The sequence below is a fragment of the Hemitrygon akajei genome, chromosome 24, assembly GCF_048418815.1.
Source record: "Hemitrygon akajei chromosome 24, sHemAka1.3, whole genome shotgun sequence".
NCBI lineage: Eukaryota > Metazoa > Chordata > Chondrichthyes > Myliobatiformes > Dasyatidae > Hemitrygon > Hemitrygon akajei.
Window position 1 is genome coordinate 20,051,451 of NC_133147.1, and position 20,835 is coordinate 20,072,285.

The window sequence follows — 20,835 nt, forward strand, 5'->3', positions numbered from 1 at the left end:
CTAAACTCCAGTGAGCAGTGCCCCAGAGCCATCAAAGCTCTTCATATGTTAACCCCTTCATTCCTGGGACCATTCTCATGAACCTCCTGTGGACCCTCTCCTTGTTAAAAAGTTGAAGCTCAGACAAGTCGTGAGAAGAGGCGTCAATCAAGATCAGCTCACACATTTGGTTATCAGTCTGAAGTGGGACAGTCATTCGAAAAGGGGGAAAAATCAAAAACAAAATCGAGCTGTAATATTCATCCTGACTTGCTGGCTAGATCTAAAGGCTTCAGTTATATTAGATTTATCGCCATCACAGCATTTGCTATCATTTCCTCTCTCCCATGTCTCCAATTTATACTTTACACTTTAGCAGTGATTAACACGGTTTCACAAACTCTCCCAATTAACAGATCACTTTTCGTGATACTCAGTCTCTCTTGCTCTCCATCCTGTCACAGATATTTACCTTATTTTCTCCATCTGTTCCCTTCTCTGCAATGTTTATAGAGTCATAGAGAAATACAGCACAGAAACAGGCCCTTTGGCCCATCTAATCTGTGCCAAATCGCTCAAACTGCCTACACCCATCGACCTGCACCGGGGCCATAGCCCTCCGTAACCCTCCCATCCATGTACCTATCCAATCTTCCCTTAAACGTTGAAATTGAGCTCGCATACACCACTTGTGCTGGCAGCTCATTCCACACTCTCACCACCCTCTGAGTGAAGAAGTTTCCCCTCATGTTCCCCTTAAACTTTTCACTTTTCATCCTTAACCTGGTTGTAGACCTACCTAACCTCAGTGGAAAAAAGCCTGCTGGCATTTATTCAATCTATACCCCTCATAATTTTGTTTCTATTTTAATTTCATGTTTTATTATATTCCTACTGCTATTCAAATATCCAGCTGAGATTGAGGTTTAATCTTACAATATGTTGAGTGGTAGAATGGCCTACTCCTGCTCCTAATGAGTGTTTATATGATCTAATTATTTAATTTATTGATGTTCATGGGAGATACTGTTCAGGATACCCGAGACAGTCCTTTGCTCTTTTTCAGACAGGATCTACACTCAATGGGCGCTTTGTTAAGGACCCCTGTAGCTAATAAGGTGGCCACTGAGTGCCTGTACATGGTCTTCTGCTGTTGCAGCCCTTCCACTTCAAGTTATGTTATACATGTTATACATTCAGAGAAGCTCTTCTGCACACCACTGTTGTAACGTGCAGTTATTTGAGTTATTGTCTCCTTCCTGTCAGCTTGAACCAGTCTGGCCATTCTCCTCTGACCTCTCTCATTAACAAGGCATTTTCACCCACAGAACTGCCGCTCACTGGATGTTTTTTTGTTTTTTGGACCATCCTCTGTAAACTCCAGAGACTGTGGCGAGTGAAAATCCCAGGAGAGCAGCAGTTTCTGAGATACTCAAACCACCCCATCTGGCACCAACAATCATTCCACGGTCTAAGTCACTTTGATCACATTTCTTCCCCATCCTGATGTTCGGTCTGAACAACAACTGAACCTCTTGACCATGTCTGCATGCTTTCATGCATTGGCTTGCTGCCACATGATTGGCTGACTAGATATTTGCATTAACAAGCAAATTTGCATTAGGTACAGGTGTACCTAATGAAGTGGCCGCTGAGTATATTTGGGCTACCTTAAGCATCCCGTCCAAATGTTGGCATTTTCTCAAAGCTGCACTGGGGAGAGCTTGTGCCAGATGGGGGTAGACTATCTCCTTTTCATTTGCTTATGTGAAGTGTGATTTGACGCCATTATCCTCCTGACTCAGAGATGAGATCTAGATCAACAGAGCAACATACAAAATGCAGGATGAACACAGCAAGTCAGGCAGCATCGATGGAGGGGACCAAATAGTCAATCTGTCACATGGAGACCCCTCAGTTGGATAATGTGTGTGTGTGTGTGTGTGTGTGTGTGTGTGTGTGTGTGTGTGTGTGTGTGTGTGTGTGTGTGTGTGTGTGTGTGTGTGTGTGTGTGTGTTACTCAAGATTTCCATCATCAGCAAAACCTCTTGTGTTTTTAATCACCTGAGGTTAGCCTATGTGGAAAAGACCTCTCCCTGAATGTAACAGAGTCCGTTAAGGTCAATCCAAGCCAACCCAACTTGGAATTGGGACCATCAAACTGAATGAGCCCACCTTCCTCTATCCTCGGCCTTGCTCCCTCGGCCCTCATGCACTGGGCCACCAGAGGCCAAAGCACTTCTTGGGGCATGGGCATTTTTCATCTACTGTCCACCCAAATGAAGTATTAAGTCAAAGAGAGTCAAAGCCTTCCAACGGCCTTTGCCCGGACCACTCTCCAAGCCAGAAAATTGCACTGTCCAGTATGAGGCATTTCACAACTATATCATCCCTCTGAAAGATCTTACAAATAGTCACACTCGCCTGCATGGCCTCATGGTTTATATTTTAAATATTTATCCAACTAAAATAAAATCTAGTGGTTCCCAATGTAAACCATGAATGAACTCTTCTCTATCCGACTATTTTGGAAGTTATTATTGAATATGAATTCAACACTTATTCAAATGGTGCTTTTATTCCACACTGTGATAACTCATTGTGTAAAATAAATTCTTCTTCTTCCCTCTAGTTTTCTTGCCAACTGGTTATCAATCTTAACACTACCAGGAATATGATTATTCAGAAGACTTGAAAGGCCGAGCTAGAGTGGATGTGGAGAGGATGCTTCCAACGGTGGGAGTGTCAAGGACCAGAAGGCAAGGCCTCAGAGTAGAATGGTGATGAGGAGGGATTTCTTTAGCTAGAAGGTGACAAATCAGTGAAATTCATTGCCACGGGCGGCTGTGGAGACCAAGACTTTGGCTACATTTAAAGCGGAGGTTCTTAATTAGAAGGACATCAAAGGTTACGGGCATGAGAATGCAGCTGGGAGTGAAAACTAATCAGCCATGATCAGGGCGGAATAGACTCAATGGGCCGAATGGCCTAATTCAGCTCTGTTGTATTACGGTTCTACGGTCTCCTCTGTGCAATAGGCAGCACACCCGACCTTGCAGATCACCAGTCATTTGCACCTCATTAGAAGTAAATCAGAATGAAACCTGAAGCAGAAGTTCATATTTCCACTTCATGGACAGGTGGGGAGAGATGGTTTGCAAATCTTATTTCTGTCCAATTCGCTTTTCACTTTAATGTTCCATTTACAATTGGCGCACAAAGGCTGAAGGACACTGGCCTCCCCCACCGCCCCCACCACACCGTTTGTGACTCACAATTTTTGCCATTGCCATAGTTACCCTGTGAATGCCACCGCCTGCAGTGATTGGTGGAAAAATATGGCAGGGAAATAAAAAGCCGGTGCAGAAAATACCTGAGCTTTCTCTTGAGTGCCCGCAATGCCACAGGAGCGAGCTTCCGACTACATTCTGACTTATTAATGAAGCCTCGATCCGCAAATGATTTTACAATACATTTTCTTCGGCCCTTCATAAATCTTAACATGCACTCTGTATAAAAAAAGTACATTATCTGATTAAACTATTGAAACTGACATCGGTTCAGCATGGTAACGATGGCTAACAAATACTTTTCAAAAAGATTGCACAGTTTAGAATCAATGAAGTGTAAAATCGCAAGGAACTGCACAGTGAATCAGGTGCCACAAAGGTGGGGGAGGGGCAGGCAGTGAACACGGTGGAATAAATTTAAAACACAAGGGAATTATATGAGGGACCATTTCCAGTGCCCTCCAAGAGGACCACAACTTTGTTGTTGGGTTCGGAGGCTTGCGTGCCTCAATGGCCCGGAGAGCTGGAGTCAGGCTCTTGGTGCGGTTACCCATGGCAACCAGGCCAGACTAAGAGTGGTCCACTGGTCCTCCAGGTTCATGGGGTTCAGCTCACGGTTAACAACCCTGACTGGTCAAACAAAACTGCTACAGAAACGGTAATGAGGTATCTCCAGAAACCACCCAGAGTTTCCCTACCGCATAGCCCTCTATTTTTCTAAGCTCCATGTACCTATCTAAGAGTCTTGTAAAAGACCCTATTGTATGCACGTCCGCCACCACTGCCGGCAGTGCATGCCACGCACCCACCACCCTCTGTGTGAAAAACTTACCCCTGACATCCCCTCTGTACCTATTTCCAAGCACCTTAAAACTGTGCCCCCTCGTGTTAGCCATTTCAGCCCTGGGAGAAAGCCTCTGGCTATCGACACAATCAATGCCTCTCATCCTCCGTCGCTCCAAGGGGAAAAGGCTGAGTTCACTCAACCTATTCTCATGATCCAATCCAGGCAACGTCCGTATAAATCTCCTCTGCACTTTCTCAATAATGTCCACATCTTTCCTGTAATAAGGTGACCAGAAATGAACACAATACTCCAAGTGGGGTCTAACTAAGGCTTTATATCGCTGTAACATTACCTCATGACTCTTGAACTCAAACCCACGGTTGTTGAAGACCAACACACCAGTTGCCTTCTTAGCAACACTGCCAACCTGCGCAGCAGCTTTGAGTGTCCGATTGACACAGACCTCAAGATCTCTCAGATCCTCCATACTGCCAAGGGTCTTACCATTTATATTATATTCTGTTTTCAAATTGAACCTACTAAAATGAACCGCTTCACACATATTTGATTTAAAGTCCATCTGCCACTTCTCACCTCAGTTTTGCATCCTATCAATGTCCCGCTGTAACCTCTACACTAATCCACCCTATCCACAACACCCCCGACCTCAGTGCCATCAGCAAATTTACTAACCCACCTTTCTACTTCTTCATCCAGGTCATTTATAAAAATTACAACGAGGAGGGGTCCCAGAACAGATCCCTGCAGAACACCACTAGTCACCAACCTCCATGCAGAATACGAACCATCTACAACTGCCCTTTGCTTTCTGCGGGCAAGCCAGTTCTGGATCCACAAAGCAAGGTCTCCTTGGATCCCATGCCTCCTTATTTTATGAAGGAGCCTTGTACGGGGTACCTCATTCAATGCCATGCTGAAACCCATATACACTACATCCACTGCTCTACCTTCATTAATGTGTTTTGTTACATCCTCAAAGAATTCAACCAGGCTCGTAAGGCATGACCTGTCCTTGACAAAGCCATGCTGACTATCCCTAATCAGATTATGTCTCCAAATGCTCAAAAATCCTGCCTCTCAGGATCTTCTTCAACAACTTGCCCACCACTGAAGTCAGACTCACTGGTCTATAATTTCCTGGGTTATCTCTACTCCTTTTCTTGAACAAGGGAACAACATTTGCAACCCTCCAATTCTCCGGGACCTCTCCCGTCCCCATTGATTATGCAAAGATCATCACAAGAACTCAGCAATCTCCTCCCTCACTTTCCACAGTAGCCTGGGGTATATCTCATCCAGTCCTGGTGACTTATCTAACTTAATGCTTTTTCAAAAGCTCCAGCACATCCTCTTTCTTAATGTTTATATGCTCAAGCATTTCGGTCCGCTGTAAGTCATCCCCACAAATGCCTAGAGGGAGGCAGTGAACAAGGGTTCCTGTGCCTGAGTTCTTGAATCTTTATCTTATACTCAACATTGCTGTCAATAACATGTTCTTCTGAACTATCCCCCACTTGAAGGAGAGTTCCCCAGAGATTCCAACCACAAAGAAGAGAAAATCTGCAGATGCTGGAAATCCAAGCAGCACACACAAATTGCTGGAGGAACTCAGCAGGCCAGGCAGCATCGATGGAGAAGAGTACAGTCGACGTTTTCGGCCAAGACCCTTCGTCAGGCCTCAGCAGCAGAGATCACCGAGAGGGAGCAGTGAGAGAGGGTTTCCCTGAACTCCTGTCGACGGGAAGGTTTAAACTTCTTCAGGGTGGGCATCCCTGGAAGAAGCTTGGCAGTGTAGTAACCCAATCACGGACAAGAGAAAATCCACGGATACTGGAAAGCTTGCCGAAGGGTTTTGGCCTGAAAATGTCGACTGTACTCTTTTCCTAGATGCTGCCTGGCCTGCTGAGTTCCACCAGGAATTGATGTGCTGGGCAGAATCTACAAGTGCTTCAGAATCTAGAGCAGGGGCTCACAACTTCTTTTTTTTATGCCATGGACCAATACCATTATGCAAGGGGTCTGTGGTCTCCAGCTGGGACCTCCTGATTCACACAGAGAGTGGTGATTCTGTGGAATTCTCTGCCACAGGAAACAGTTGAGGCCAGTTCATTGGCTATATTTAAGAGGAAGTTAGATATGGCCCTTGTGGCTAAAGGGATCGGGGGGTATTGAGAGAAAGCAGGTACAGGGTTCTGAGTTGGATGATCAGCCTATCAGGATGAATGGCGGTGCAGGCTCGAAGGGCCGAATGACCTACTCCTGCACCTATTTTCTATGTTTCTATGAGGAAAGATGCCATTAATCTGGAAAGATCGTAGAGGGAATTTCTGAGGATGTTACTGGAACTCAAGGATCTACGTAATGGGGTGAGGTTGTGCAGGTCGGGGCTACATTCTAAAATGCCAGTTGGTACTTGAATATGAAAGGTTTAGAGCAGGGGTTTAGAGCAGGGGGTCCACAGCAGAAAAAACGTTTAGAGGGATATGGTCCAAAACCAGGCAAATGGGACAGGATTGAATGTGAATCCCAGTTGGGCTGAAGGGCTTCCATACTGTACGACTCTACGACGTGTGCCTGTTAGAACCATAGAACCATAGAACATTACAGCACAGAAACAGGCCTTTTGGCCCTTCTTGGCTGTGCCGAACCATTTTTTCTGCCTAGTCCCACTGACCTGCACCTGGACCATATCTCTCCATATACCTCTCATCCATGTACCTGTCCAAGTTTTTCTTAAATGTTAAAAGTGAGCCCACATTTACCACTTCATCTGGCAGCTCATTCCACACTCCCACCACTCTCTGTGTGAAGAAGCCCCCCACAACGTTCCCTTTAAACTTTTCCCCCTTCACCCTGAACCCATGTCCTCTGGTTTTTTTTCTCCCCTAGCCTCAGTGGAAAAAGCCTGCTTGCATTCACTGTATCTATACCCATCATAATTTTATATATCTTTATCAAGTCTTCCCTCATTCTTCTACGCTCCAGGGAATAAAGTCCTAACCTATTCAACCTTTCTCTGTAACTCAGTTTCTCAAGTTTCTTATGTTGACACGCAAGCACCAATTCCCCTGCATCAGAGCCGGGGCGTAGGCGACCTCGAGCCACCCTTGCCCCTTCGCAACGTGGCGTGGCCACGCATCGGCAACCTCCACTCCACAGTGTGAAGCTCAGCGCGCAGGGCGTCGGGACCTTCGCGGGCAAGCACGGCAGTGGCGGAGTCAGCACGCCTGCAGACGCTGGAAATCCTGGGCAAGGGCCTGGGTGAAGGGTCTCGGCCGGGAATGTGGGCCGTTTAATTCCCCTCCGCGGGCGCTGCCTGACCAGCTGAGCTCCTCCAGCAGTTTGTGCGTGTCGCTTGAGGAATTGGAGAGGGCCCAGTCTCCTGCCTTCCCCCGTATCCCTTCATACCCGGACTAGTCGAGAAGCTATCAACCTCTGCCTTCAATATGCCTGATAACCTGGCCTCCTCGGCTGCCTGTGGCAACAAATTCCACAGATTCACCACTTTCTGGCTGAGAAATTCCTCTTCATCTCCTTCCTAAAAGGGTGCCCCCTCTATTCTGAAGCTGTGTCCTCTGGTCTTAGACTCTCCCACCATAGAAATCATCCTCTGCACGTCTACTCTATCGAGGCCTTTCAGCACTCGATAGGTTTCAAAGAAGTCACTCCCCCCCCCCCCCACCATTCTTCTGAATTCCAGTGAGTACAGGCCCAAGCACTCCTCATGCGACACGCCTTTCAACCCCGGAATCGTTTTCCCAAACCTAAGAAGCCAAATTTGTGGTGTTCGTGCCCGGCGCAAATTCGCTGCTCGGGGCATCCCTCGCGAGCGGCGCCAAGGTCTGCACTTACTGCGAGGAAGATCTGTAAGGAACTGCTGGAGACTTCGATGTACTGGTAGTCGAGCAGGCACCCTGTCACCGTGATGACGTGATGGTCCTGGGGGGTCTGGTCAGCCGGGGTCACTGGGGTCACGACACAGCCTGGTCCGTTCTCCATCCACCACGAGCGGTGCAGAGACGTGTTGAAGGTCATGACGAAGTCTCGGTCCTACGGAGTGAAAAGGCAATTCCATTAAGCACCGGAAACACTTGTGGAGACACGGGGAGGGGGATCAATAACGTGCATTGAGGAGTTTGAGACATTTGCCGTAGAATTCCTGTCAGTTACTTTAATTCAATCCCAGTCCGTGGGCAGGGCACGGGGGCGTAGAGGTCAGCACAGCTCTTCAGAGTGCCAGTGATCTGGGTTCAATTCCCGCCATTGCCTGTGAGGAGATTGTACGTTCTTCCCTGTGACTACATAGAAACTCTACAAGAAGAATCTACAGGTGTTTATTCTTCTTATTGAATTTTATTGATTATTATTTTTTTTTTAATTTTAAAGGCACAGCACGGTAACAGGTCCTTCTGGGCCAACGTGCCTGTGCCGGTCAATTACACCCATGTGACCACACCCTTACAGGCAATTGAACTCCGACGGCAAGTGCTAAAGCTTTTACGCACAGCCGCTATGCCGAGCAGCGTGGTGGTGTAGTGGGTAGCACAGTGGTTTACAGTGCAGGCGACCCCAGGTTCAGTTCCCGAGGCTGCCTGGAGTTTGTACGTTCTCCCCGTGACCAAGTGGGTTTCCTCCGGTTTTCTTCCACAGTCCAATGACCGGTCGGTCATTGTAAATTGCCCCGTGATTAGGCTCAGAGTAAATTGGGGGATTGCTGGGTGACTTGGCCCACAGTCCACAGTTGGTAGGTTAATTGGTGATTGTAAATTGTCCATGGCGATTGATGACCAGCACGGTTTGAAGTGCCGGAAGGGCCTATTCTACGCTGCATCGCAATAAACAAAACTTGTAAGTGACGGCTCCATTAGCCGATAAATTGTTTTTACAAGTAACCACAAGTAGTTTACAACCACTTAACATCCCAATTCTCAGGAGGTATTTTTACTTGAAACGGTTTCGCTTCTCCACACTGCCAGCCCTTGCCGGTTAGCTGACAGTGCGAGCTCACTCCAGTGATCCCACAGCAATATTAATAACTCAAGAGTGTTGCTGCTTTATGCTCTTTAATAATAGAACAAAGGATTCCATTTCGTGATTCGCAAGTCACGGTCAGAGTAGTAGACACAAGAACATAAGAAATCGGAGCAGGAGTCGGCCATCTGGCCCGTCGAGCCTGCTCCGCCATTCAATAAGATCATAGCTGATCTGGCCATGGACTCATCTCCACCTACCTGCCTTTTCCCCATAACCCTTAATTCCCCTTCCATGCAAACATCTATCCAACTTTGTCTTAAATATATTTACTGAGGTAGCCTCCACTGCTTCATTGAGCAGAGAATTCCACAGATTCACCACCCTCTGGGAAAAGCAGTTCCTCCTCATCTCCGTCCTAAATCTACTCCCCTGAATCTTGAGGCTATGTCCCCTAGTCCTAGCCTGACCTACCAGTGGAAATAACCTTCCTGCCTCTATCTTATCTATCCCTTTCATAATTTTAAGTTTTTATAAGACCTCCTCTCATCCTTCTGAATTCCAGCGAGTACAGTCCCAGGCGACTCAATCTCTCCTCAGTCTAACCCCCTCATCTCTGGAATCAACCTGGTGAACCTCCTCTGCACCGCCTCCAAAGCCAGTATATCCTTCCTAAGTCACTGATCTAAACATTCTGGAATTATCACACAGCGCAGGTTTAAATTCATCTTCACTTACTTGCACTGAGCACAGCAATAGCCCACATTTTGAAACTCGGACACATAGATCCACCCCTACTGTTGCCACTTCTTTTTATTCAATGCCAGTGTGTGGGGTGGGGGGGGGGGGGGTCGGTGAGTCTAAAGGTAGATGTCTTAAGATCGTGTCTGCGAATTTGGGCCAGAGTCTGGTGGTTGGAATTGTATTGAATTGAACTGAATTGAACTTTAATTGACTTTATTACTTACATCCTTCACATACACGAGGAGTAAAAATCTTTATGTTACAACTCCGCCTAGATGCGCAATGTGCAATTTATAGTAATATGTAATAAATAGTCTGTACAATAAACAGTCAATATAACATAGAAGTACCACTGTATCAACATGAATTACTCAGTCTGATGGCCTGGTGGAAGAAGCTGTCCCGGAGCCTGTTGGTCCTGACTTTTATGCTGCGGTACCGTTTCCCCGATGGTAGCAGCTGGAACAGTTTGTGGTTGGGATGACTCGAGTCCCCAATGATCCTTCGGGCCCTTTTTACGCACCTGTCTCTGTAAATGTCCTGAACAGTGGGAAGTTCACATCTACAGATGTGCTGGGCTGTCCGCACCGCTCGCTGCGGAGTCCTACGATTGAAGGAAGAACAGCCTTACGTCTGCAAGTTGGAGAGCCCAGAGGCCAAGGACTGGAGGCTCAGAGCCCCACCATGGGTTTTGGAAGACTGTCTGTGTGTGAAAGGGGTAGGAAAGGGACTTCTTTTGTTCTTGTTGTCTTGCTGTCCTTGCTGCTATTGCCGTTTCTGTTTGTGTCACTCTGCGTTGTGTGTGAGCACTGTTTGCGCTGAACGCTGTAGGCGTGCTATGTTGGCGCAGGAATGTGCGACCACGCTTTGCGGCCTGCCCCCAGCGCAATCTTGGGTGCGTTGGTTGTGAACACAAACGATGCCTATCACTCTACGTCCATGTGAGAATCAGATCTGAACTTGAAAGGGTACAGAAGAGATTTAACCAGGATCACAGGGCATGAACTACAAGGGGAGGCTGGTTCACACTTGGGTCCTTTCATCAGGAGCATCAGAGGATGATGAGAGACCGGAAAGAAGTTTGCAAACTTGCGAGGGGCATAGACAGTCAAAATCTATTTTTCCCGGGTAGAGGTGTCAATTTTGAGAGGACGAACATTTAAAGTCTAGTCAAGGACAGGAGAAATGGCAAACCAGTTGACTTTGTTTTCTCGCATTTTGTGGACTTCCTGCTCTGGGATAATCTAATCAGCGCAATTGAATGTAGACACAAGGAACGTTAGGAAATGACCTGCTAAATCTGAGACCATCCTCGGAGGTGCAGCTACCTATTTTGTAAAATGTCAGACCTACCAAAGAAGCAATCTGTCAACTCAGTCGAGCCTGTCTGGGTGGGCTGATTTAACTGGATTGGACCAGTCAGATGTTGAAAGGCTGGGGTGGGCAGAACCATGAAACAATGTTGGTCGTACCCCTGTGGAAGGGCCAGTAAGAAGGCTGACCCAGAGAGGTGAGATGACCTTGAGCCAATGGGATGAAGATCCAACAGTTGAATTGATGAGGAACACTATAAGGGTCGGGAGCTCCAAATACGCAGGGGCTTGAGAAACTGAGTTACAGAGAAAGGTTGAATAGGTTAGGACTTTATTCCCTGGAGCGTAGAAGAACGACAGGAGACTTGATAGAGGTATATAAAATTATGATGGGTATAGATAGAGTGAATGCAAGCAGGTTTTTTCCACTGAGGCTAGGGGAGAAAAAAACCAGAGGTCATGGGTTAAGGGTGAAGGGGGATAAGTTTAAAGGAAAAATTGGGGGGAGGGCTTCTTCACACAGAGAGTGTTGGGAGTGTGGAATGAGCTGCCAGATGAAGTGGTAAATGTGGGCTCACTTTTAACATTTAAGAAAAACTTGGACAGGTGCATGGATGAGAGGGGTTTGGAGGGATATGGGCCGGGTGCAGGTCAGTGGGACTAGGCAAAAAAATGGTTCAGCACAGCCAAGAAGGGCCAAAAGGCCTGTTTCTGTGCTGTAATGTTCTATGGTTCTATGATAACTCTCCAGCAACCAGAGACCAACCATCGTGGATAAGGAGGACCCCACAGACGCGTAGCGATCGGGTCTATGAGGAAAAGCTTGGCCAGCATAGACTCCTTCCTCAGGTAATACCTTTTCTCTTCACTGACTGTTCATGGAGGATTAGGGATTCCAGTAGGGTACACATGTTTTTTAGTTAAGACTATGAAAGTACCCGTCAGTAAATACAGATTCTCTGAGCCTCACTGATCAATATTACAAAGGGCGATTCTTGTAACAGTGGGGCAAGTATTTTTTTACTACACAGAGAGTAGTAGGTGCCTGGAGCAAGCCGTTTTTGATCAAATGTGAGAATGTGGCGAGTGCATATGCGGCTGATTGATCATGCGGTGAATCGATTGGGCCTCCGTTACCTTTCTTGCTCCAAGCACACAGAACAAAGGGGCTGGTATAAGCTGATGCAATGGTAGCATTTAATTCAAAGTCAAAGTTGAGATTAAGAGGCTTTTAGATAGATTCTGGAAATGGAGTGATATGGATCCTATGCAGAGAGAAGAGGTTTCGTTTAATTTGTCACAGATGTCGTGGGCTAAATAGCTTGCTCCATGCTCCATGTTCCATGATCTAAGTAGGAAATACTCATTTCCTTCTTCGGAAGACCTCCAAGAGGGCCACAGCCTTGTCGTAGGGTTTGGAGGCTTGTGTGCCTCAGTGACCCGGAGAGCCACGTTGGCGGGAGTCAGGGCTTTATGGTTTGGTAGGGTCACCCATGCCAAGCAGGTCAAAGGGTAGAGGACAGGCCAAGACTGGCCCATCGGTCCTCCAGGCTCTGGGGTTTAGCTCAGGGTCAACAATCCTGACAGGTAAAACAAAATTGCTATGGAAACAGCAGTGAAGAATCCTTCCAGACTTGAGTGGCCAAGGGCAGACAGAGATGGAGGACCTTCATTGCTGCCCCAAACACCAGCGGCGTGACGGACAGAAAGTTCCCTGAAAGGAATCAGTCAACAAAGATGGTTTTTGGTAACAGGCCAGCAGTTTCTTGGCAATAAAACAATTCATTGGCCTGAAATGTCAATGTTATTTCTCTCCCCATGGATACTGCCTGACCAGCTGGGTGTTTCAGGCATTTTTTGCTTTAATTTCAGATTTCTAGCTTTTTGATTTTCAGTGGCCACTTTCACTGTCACTGGATGTTGATTTTCAGATTTATTTGGTAACTTGAAGCGCCTCAGCTGACATCTAGCGTCCAGATCGATTGTCCAAGCCTCGAACAACTCTGGCACCTTACTACCTGGTACTTTTGCAACTCTTCCTGCCTGAGCAGGTCATCATCATTATATGCTGTGTCATATGACATCATCGTTATGCACCGTATCATATGACATCATCATTATGTGCTGTGTCATATGACATGGGAGATCATGGTTTTTTTACGACCATGATTGTTCTTGGAAAATATTTCTACAGAAGTGGTTTGCCATTGTGTTCTTCTGGGCAGTGTCTTTACAAGGCGGGTGACCCCAACCATTGTCAATACTCTTCAGAGATTGTCTGCCTGGTGTCAGTGGTCGCATAACCGGGGCTTGTGATCTGCACCGGCTGCTCATACGACCATCCACCACCTGCTCCCACGGCTTCACGTGACCCTGATCAGGAGCTAAGCAGGAGCTACCCCTTGCCCAAAGGTGGCCTGCAGGCTAGTGGAGGGAAGGAGCACCTTACACCTCCTTTGGTAGAGATGCATCTCCATCTCACCACCCAGGCCTGGCCTGGAGTTTCTGTTATCATTTTTCCTTCTGCTGCTGTTCAGTCAAGATGGCGACGGTTTGCAATATTTGTCGAGGTCGTAGCTTGGATTTGGTTGTGTTTCAGGTTTGTAGGGATGCTTCTGGGGAGTCAGGGATCAGGTTAGTGTCTGGAGACAGGGATGAGGGGGAGTTAGATGTCAGGGGCAATAAATGAAGAGTTGGGGTAGGTGCCAGGAGTTGGAGCCCAGGTCCAATTGCTCTACAGTAGGAGGCCAGTGATACCAAGGGTTAGGTTGGCAGGTGCTGGAGATGAAGACTAGTGATCCCCATGGTCAAGGTCCAGGTGGAGGTTGAAGGGACTAGATGGGCCAAAGGACCTGTTTCTGTGCTGTACTTTTTGACGTCTCTGTAACTCTGTGAAAGTGGTCAGTGGGTCCAGAAGATGAGTTGATTGTAGCGCAAACGGCGCTGTTCACTGTATGCTTTGTTGTAAATAAATGAATCTAATTCCGCATCCAAATTGGAGCTGTAATGTATGGATCTACACCCCCCCCCCCCCCAGATAATATACAGGCCTGGGTTGAGAGGTGACAAGATGGGGGGAGCTAATTGAAAACTTTCGAATGTTGAAAGGCCTAGACAGAGTAGATGTAGAAAGGATGTTTCCCATGGTGGGAGAGTCTAGGACAAGAGGGCACAGCCTCAGGGTAGAGGGGTGCCCTTTCAAAACAGAGATTCAGAGAAATTTCTTTAGCCAAAGGGTGGTGAATTTGTGGAATTTGTTGCCACAGGTAGCTGTGGAGGCCGGGTCGTTGGGTGTATTTAAGGCAGAGATTGATAGGTTCTTGATTGGACATGGCATCAAAGGTTACGGGGAGAAGGTCGGAAACTGGGATTGAGGAGGAGATAGAGTAAAAGGATCAGCCATGATTGAACGGCGGAGCAGACTCGATGGGCCAGATGGCCTAATTCTGCTCCTATGTCTTATGGTCTCAGCACTACGTATTGATCTGCTATCTGCTCATGTGCTGTTTTTTATGCATGCACATTATTCTCCCTCTCTCTCTCTCGCTGCAATGTGAATACACCAGTTAGAGTCATCTCCCACGTGCGTGCTTTTATTTAATATATATCTGGTCGTGCACAGACACAACAGGAGCATTGGGCTAATGGCAACAGCTAGAGTGTAGGACTGAAGCTGGTGGTTCAGAGGAAATATTAGAGATAAAAAATCCTCAACAGTGAGCAATTCTATTGTCATTTATGGGAGGCAAACAGATTATAAGAATGTAAACATAATCAAGCAGCAAAACATTGCAAGCCCTGAGCTTAAAAACACTACATTTGACTGCCAAATAGACTTCAGTATTTCCTTATTGACTTGCAATTTGCTGTTGCCATGTGAGAGGCTATTATCGACGCATTACAGGCGACTGAATCGAACTGCAATCAATGCAGAGCAACGTTGCCCGTAAGTAACCTGGATATTAATTTTAAAGATGTAAAAGCTTTAGGTACTGCAGATACTAAGGCAGCATACAGCACCGTGCAGACGTCCTAGGTGCATATTCATATAGCTAGGGTGCCTAAGACATTTGCACAGTACTGTAAAAAAGGTTCTAAGGTTCATTTATTATCAAAGTATGTGTGCAGTATACAACTCAGAGACTTGCCTTCTCCAGATAGCCACGAAACGAAGAATACCATGGAATCGTTGAAAGAAAGACATCAACCAACCACACCCCCATGCAAAAAAAAGAAACAATAACTCACAAACCCCAAACCCACAACACCCTCCCTCACACAAAAACTGAAGATCGTTCCACATGGAAAATGGCAGCTGGAACGTCAAACACCAAACCACGCCCCCCCCCCCCAAATCCCTCCCTCGCACAAAAACTAAAGATCGTTCCACATGGAAAATGGCAGCTGGAACGTCAAACACCAAACCACGCCCCCCCCAAAATCCCTCCCTTGCACAAAAACTAAAGATCGTTCCACATGGAAAATGGCAGCTGGAACGTCAAACACCAAACCCCCCCAAAAATCCCTCCCTCGCACAAAAGCTAACAGATCACCCACAGGGGTAAACAGCAACAAGGAGCATCAAACCCCCAACCCCCAACATGCCAGACAGCAACAGGAAAGAACGGGTGAAAACTCACTTGCCAACGCGGAGCGGAGAGTGAGCTTGTAAATATGGTGGGAGCAAAGGGCGCCGGGAATAGTGAGGGTGGAGCGCTGCGGGAGGGGTGTGGGACAGGTCGTAGGGAAGGAGTGCCAGGGACGGGGTGGGGGGGATAAAAAAGAGTGACAAGAATCCAGGAACAATGACCTATAAGTCCCCCACAAGAAGTGCACAGCCTCGCACATCAATCCCTGGCAATGTGGATCCCAAGACTCCTGCAGTTTCCTCCTACAGCAGCTAGCGAGAGGGAGAGGAAGAACGGTCCAAAGAAGGTGGCTGATGTCGAACACCCACCCGTCCTCCGATCTTGTCCCCGTCGACTTCAAATTTGCTCAATGCCTCAATGGGAAAGAAGTAATGGAGTTGATCAAGGTCTTGCACCCTCATCACCTCAATGAGAGGGAAGCAATGGAGTTGGTCATGGGCTCGCTCCCTCGACGCCTCAATGAGAGGGAAGCAATGGAGTTGGTCATGGGCTCGCTCCCTCAACGCCTCAATGAGAGGGAAGCAATGGAGTCGGTCATGGGCTCGCTCCCTCGACGCCTCAATGAGAGGGAAGCAATGGAGTCGGTCATGGGCTCGCTCCCTCGACGCCTCAATGAGAGGGAAGCAATGGAGTCGGTCATGGGCTCGCTCCCTCGACGCCTCAATGAGAGGGAAGCAATGGAGTCAGTCATGGGCTCGCTCCCTCAACGCCTCAATGAGAGGGAAGCAATGGAGTCGGTCATGGGCTCGCTCCCTCGATGCCTCAATGAGAGGGGTCTATAGTAAGGTAGTCATGTAATAATGGGGCCTGTAGTAAGGTAGTCCTGTAATAATGAGGCCTGTAGTAAGGTAGTTGTGTAATAATGGGGCCTGTAGAGAGGCAGGCCTGTAATAATGGGGCCTGTAGTAAGGTAGTCCTGTAATAATGTCTGTAGAAAGGCAGGCCTGTAATAATGGGGCCTGTAGTAAGGTAGGCGTGTCATAATAAGACAATAAGATATACGAGCAGATTTAGGCCATTTGGCCCACTGAGTCTGCTCCGCCATTTCATCGTGGCTGATCCATTTTCCCTCTCAGCCCTAATATCCTGTTTTTTCCTATTTCCCTTCATGCTCTGACATGAGGCTGTTTAACAAGATAAGAGCCCAGAGTATTGCAGGAAAGATACTAGTATGGATAGAAGATTGGCTGAGTGGCAGGAGGCAAAGTGTGGGAATGAGGGGGGCCTTTTCTGATGGGACACCGGTGACTAGTGGGGTTCCGCAGGGGTTGGTGTTGGGACTGCTTCTTCTCACATTGTATGTCAATGATTTCGATGAAGGAACTGATGACTTTGTGGCCAGACCCGCAGATGATATGAAGATAGGTGGCAGGCTAGGTAATGTTGAGGAAGCAGGGGGTCTGCAGAAGGACTTAAGACATTGGGAGAATGGGCAAAGAAGTGGCAGATGGAATATTGTGCAGGGAAGTGCATGGTCCTACTCTTTGGTAGAAAGGATAAAGGCATTGAATATTTTCTAAATGGGGAGAAAATTCAAGAATCAGAGGTGCAACGGGACTTGGGAGTCCTTGTGCTGGATTCCCCAAAGGTCAACTTGCAGGTTGAGTCAGTGGTGAGGAAGGCAAATGCAATGTTAGCATTCATTTCAAGAGGAGTAGAACCTAAAGACAAGGATGTGATGTTGATGCTGCTTAAGGTTTTGATCAGACTGCTACTGCAGTTTTGGGCCCCTTATCTAAGAAAAGATATGCAGGCATTGAAGAAAATCCAGAGGATCGCGAGAATGATTCTGCGAGTGAAGGGGGTTAAAGAATGAGGAGCATTTGATGGCTCTGGGCCTGTCCTCACTGAAGTTTAGAAGAATGAGGGGGAAATCTCATTGTAACCTATTGAATATTGAAAGGCCAAGATAGAGCAGGTGTGGAGGAGATGCTTCCTATGGTGGAAGAGTCTAGGACCAGAGGGCACAGCCTCAGAATAGAGAACTGTCTATTTAGAACAGAGATGAGGAAAAAATTCTTTAGGCAGAGGGTGGCGTATCTGTGGAATTCATTGCCACAGACAGCTGCACAGGCCATGCCATTGGATATATTTAAGGCAAAGGTTGATAGGTTCTTGATTAATCAGGGCGTCTAAGGTTACGGGGAGAAGGTAGGTGAATGGGGTTGAGAGGGAAACGGAGCAGCCAATATGTAATGGTGACGCAGAATCAATGGGCCGAATGGCCTGGTTATGTCCAAACTGCTTGAGGTACCATGAGTGAGAACTTGTGGTTCTGCTAGCTGGTACAGAATTCCTAAGCAATGACAAACGCGGCTGCGGACGTCACAATGCTGCTTAAGAAAACTTCCCCAGCGCTGCTCTGAGCTAATCCCTCAAGGCTAAAAATCTACCCCTGACTCAAGGGCTGCAGGGGGAAGGATGAGAAGTAACAAAACGGATGTTTTATCAGTGGCCAAATGACCGCAACAAAATCAGGTTTATTATCATTGACATGAAATTTGTTGTTTTGTGGCAACAGTACACAGAAACATAGAAAACCTACAGCACAATACAGGCCCTTCGGCCCACAATGCTGTGTTGAAGACGCACTTACTTTAGAAATTACCCAGGGTTACCCATAGGCCTCTATTTTTCTAAGCTCCATGTACCTATCCAGGAGTCTCTTAAAAAACCCTATTGTATCTGCCTCACTGGCAGCCCATTCCACACATACATCACCCTCTGTGTAAAAAATTTACCCCTGACATCTTCTCTGTACCTACTTCCAAGCACCTTAAAACTGTGCCCTCTGGTGTTAGCCATTTCAGCCTGGGAAAAAGCCTCTGACTATCCACACGATCAATGCCTCTCATTATCTTATACACCTCTATCAGGTCACCTCTCATCCTCCGTCGCTCCAAGGAGAAAAGGCCGAGTTCACTCAACCTGTTGTCATAAGGCATGCTCCCCAGTCCAGGCAACGTCCTTGTAAAAGTGTAAAAGTAACAATACAGTGCGATACATAAACATTACTATAAGTTACAACGAAAAGTATGGAAAAAATAAATAAATCATGCAAAAAGAGAGCAAAATAGTGAAGTAGTGTTCATGGGTTCATGGACTGATCAGAACCCTAAGGGCAGAGGGGAAGAAGCTGTTCCTAAAACATTGAGTGTGTGTCTTCAGGCTCCTGTACCCTCTCCTTATGCCTTATGACAACAGGTTGAGTGAACTCGGCCTTTTCTCCTTGGAGCGACGGAGGATAAGAGGTGACCTGGTAGAGGTGTACAAGATGATGAGAGGCATTGATCGTGTGGATAGTCAGAGGCTTTTTCCCAGGGATGAAATGGCAGCAATGAGAAGAGAGCTTGTCCTGGGTGATGGGGGTCTTTAATGATGGATGCCACATTCTCGAGGCATCACCTTTTGAAGATATTCTTGCTGGTGGGAAGTCTAGGGCCCATGGTGGAGCAGATTGACTCTACAACTCTCTGCAGCTTTTTTACAAATCCTGTTCATCGGAGCTTCAATACAAGGTGGCGATGCAGCCAATCAGAATGTTCTCCATGGTACATCTGTAGAGATTTTCTAGGGTCTTTGGAGACATATGAAATCTCCTCAAACTCCTAATGAGGTTCAGCCACCTTCCTCATGATTGCATCAATGTACCGGGCCCAGGGTAGATCTTCTGGGATGTTGATGGCTGGGAGCTTGATGCCGCTGACCCCTCAACACAGACTGGTGTGAATTCTCCCAACGTCCCCCTCCTGAAGTCTACAATCAATTCCCTGGTCTTACTGATGGCGAGGGCAAGGTTGCTGCTGCGGCACCACTCAACCAGCTAGTCTACGTCACCATCTGAGACGCTGCCCAAAATGGCCGTACTATTTGCAAATTCCTGGGTGGCATTTGAGCTGGGCCTAGTCGCCCAGCCAAGGGCAGAGCAGCGGGACAGGCGCGCATTCTCGAGGCTTGCAGGTGTTGCTTGTCAACGGAGGAGATAGTATTTCCAAGTATCTCCCGTGGAGGAAGCTAAGGATCCGGCTGCAGGGGGAGATGCAGAAGCCCAGGCTGTGAAGCGTATTGATGAGTAGGGAGGGGATGATGGTGCTGAATGCTGAGCTGTGTTTAATAAACAGTAGCCTCATGTAGCATTGCTGGTCCAAAGCAGAGTGGAAAGCCATTAGAAGACGCGTCTGTGGTAGACCTGTTCTGGTGGTAGGCAAATTATGGCGGGTTCAGGTCCTTGCGCAGGTGGGAGTTAATTCTAGCCATGACCAACCTCTCAAAGGACGTCAACACATTAGGTGTGACTGACCCTGCTCTTCTTGGGCACCGTATCACTGAAACCCTTCTGCAGCAGATATGAGCCTCTGGCCCTCAGCATTGGGAGGTTGAAAGTGTCCTCGAACACTCCAGCCAGTTTTCAATGCTCTGACAGGTACCCTGTCAGGCCTGGCACTTTACGAGGGTTCACGTTCTTGAAAGGTGTTCTGATATCGGCCTCTGAGACAGATACCACAGGATTGGAAGACTTCAATCCATGTTGCCGTAGCCTCCAGGACTATAATTGCTGTCTGCATTGTGTAAATATGCCTTCAGTCTTCCAGTTTGGTTATAATATACTGGGTGTTTAGAAGTTCTTGCTGTCTCTGAATACCTCTGTCTCTTTGTCCCTCATAACTCAAACAGCAACTTCCGTTCATATATCACCTTTAACATGCCAAAGTCATTACCGAGGGTGGACCAGTGCCCTTTAACATCAACCATATGAACTAGCAGCAGGAACAGTGTACTTTACTGCCTTGAGCCTGTGCCACCATAATATCATAGCCAATCTAATTGTAACCCCTTTCCACATTCCTACTTCCCCAGTAAATTTTTATCCTTTCCTTCTACTTTTGCCTTACGAATATTCAAGGACTCCACTGCCTTCAAAGGACGAGAATTCCAAATACTCGTGAGCGTCTGAGGGAATAAGTGACTTTACCTTACTTGCTAAGCACGAGAGATTCTGCAGATGCTGAAAATCTTGAGCAACAACCACAAAACGCTGGAGGAACTCAGCAAGCCAGGCAGCGTCTACGGAGGGGTGTAAA

The 20,835-nt window shown here is 47.2% G+C and overlaps 1 protein-coding gene across 7 annotated transcripts in view; it reads right to left on the bottom strand.

Annotated features, from left to right (window-relative positions):
- Positions 1 to 20,835, bottom strand: part of nkain1 (sodium/potassium transporting ATPase interacting 1) — an 851,669-nt gene that overhangs the window by 119,373 nt on the left and 711,461 nt on the right. For all 7 annotated transcript variants that reach the window (XM_073028501.1, XM_073028500.1, XM_073028497.1 and 4 more), the window contains one exon: positions 7,930 to 8,127. In XM_073028501.1, the coding sequence (XP_072884602.1) occupies positions 7,930 to 8,127 (198 nt within the window). The remainder of the gene's footprint in view (positions 1 to 7,929; positions 8,128 to 20,835) is intronic.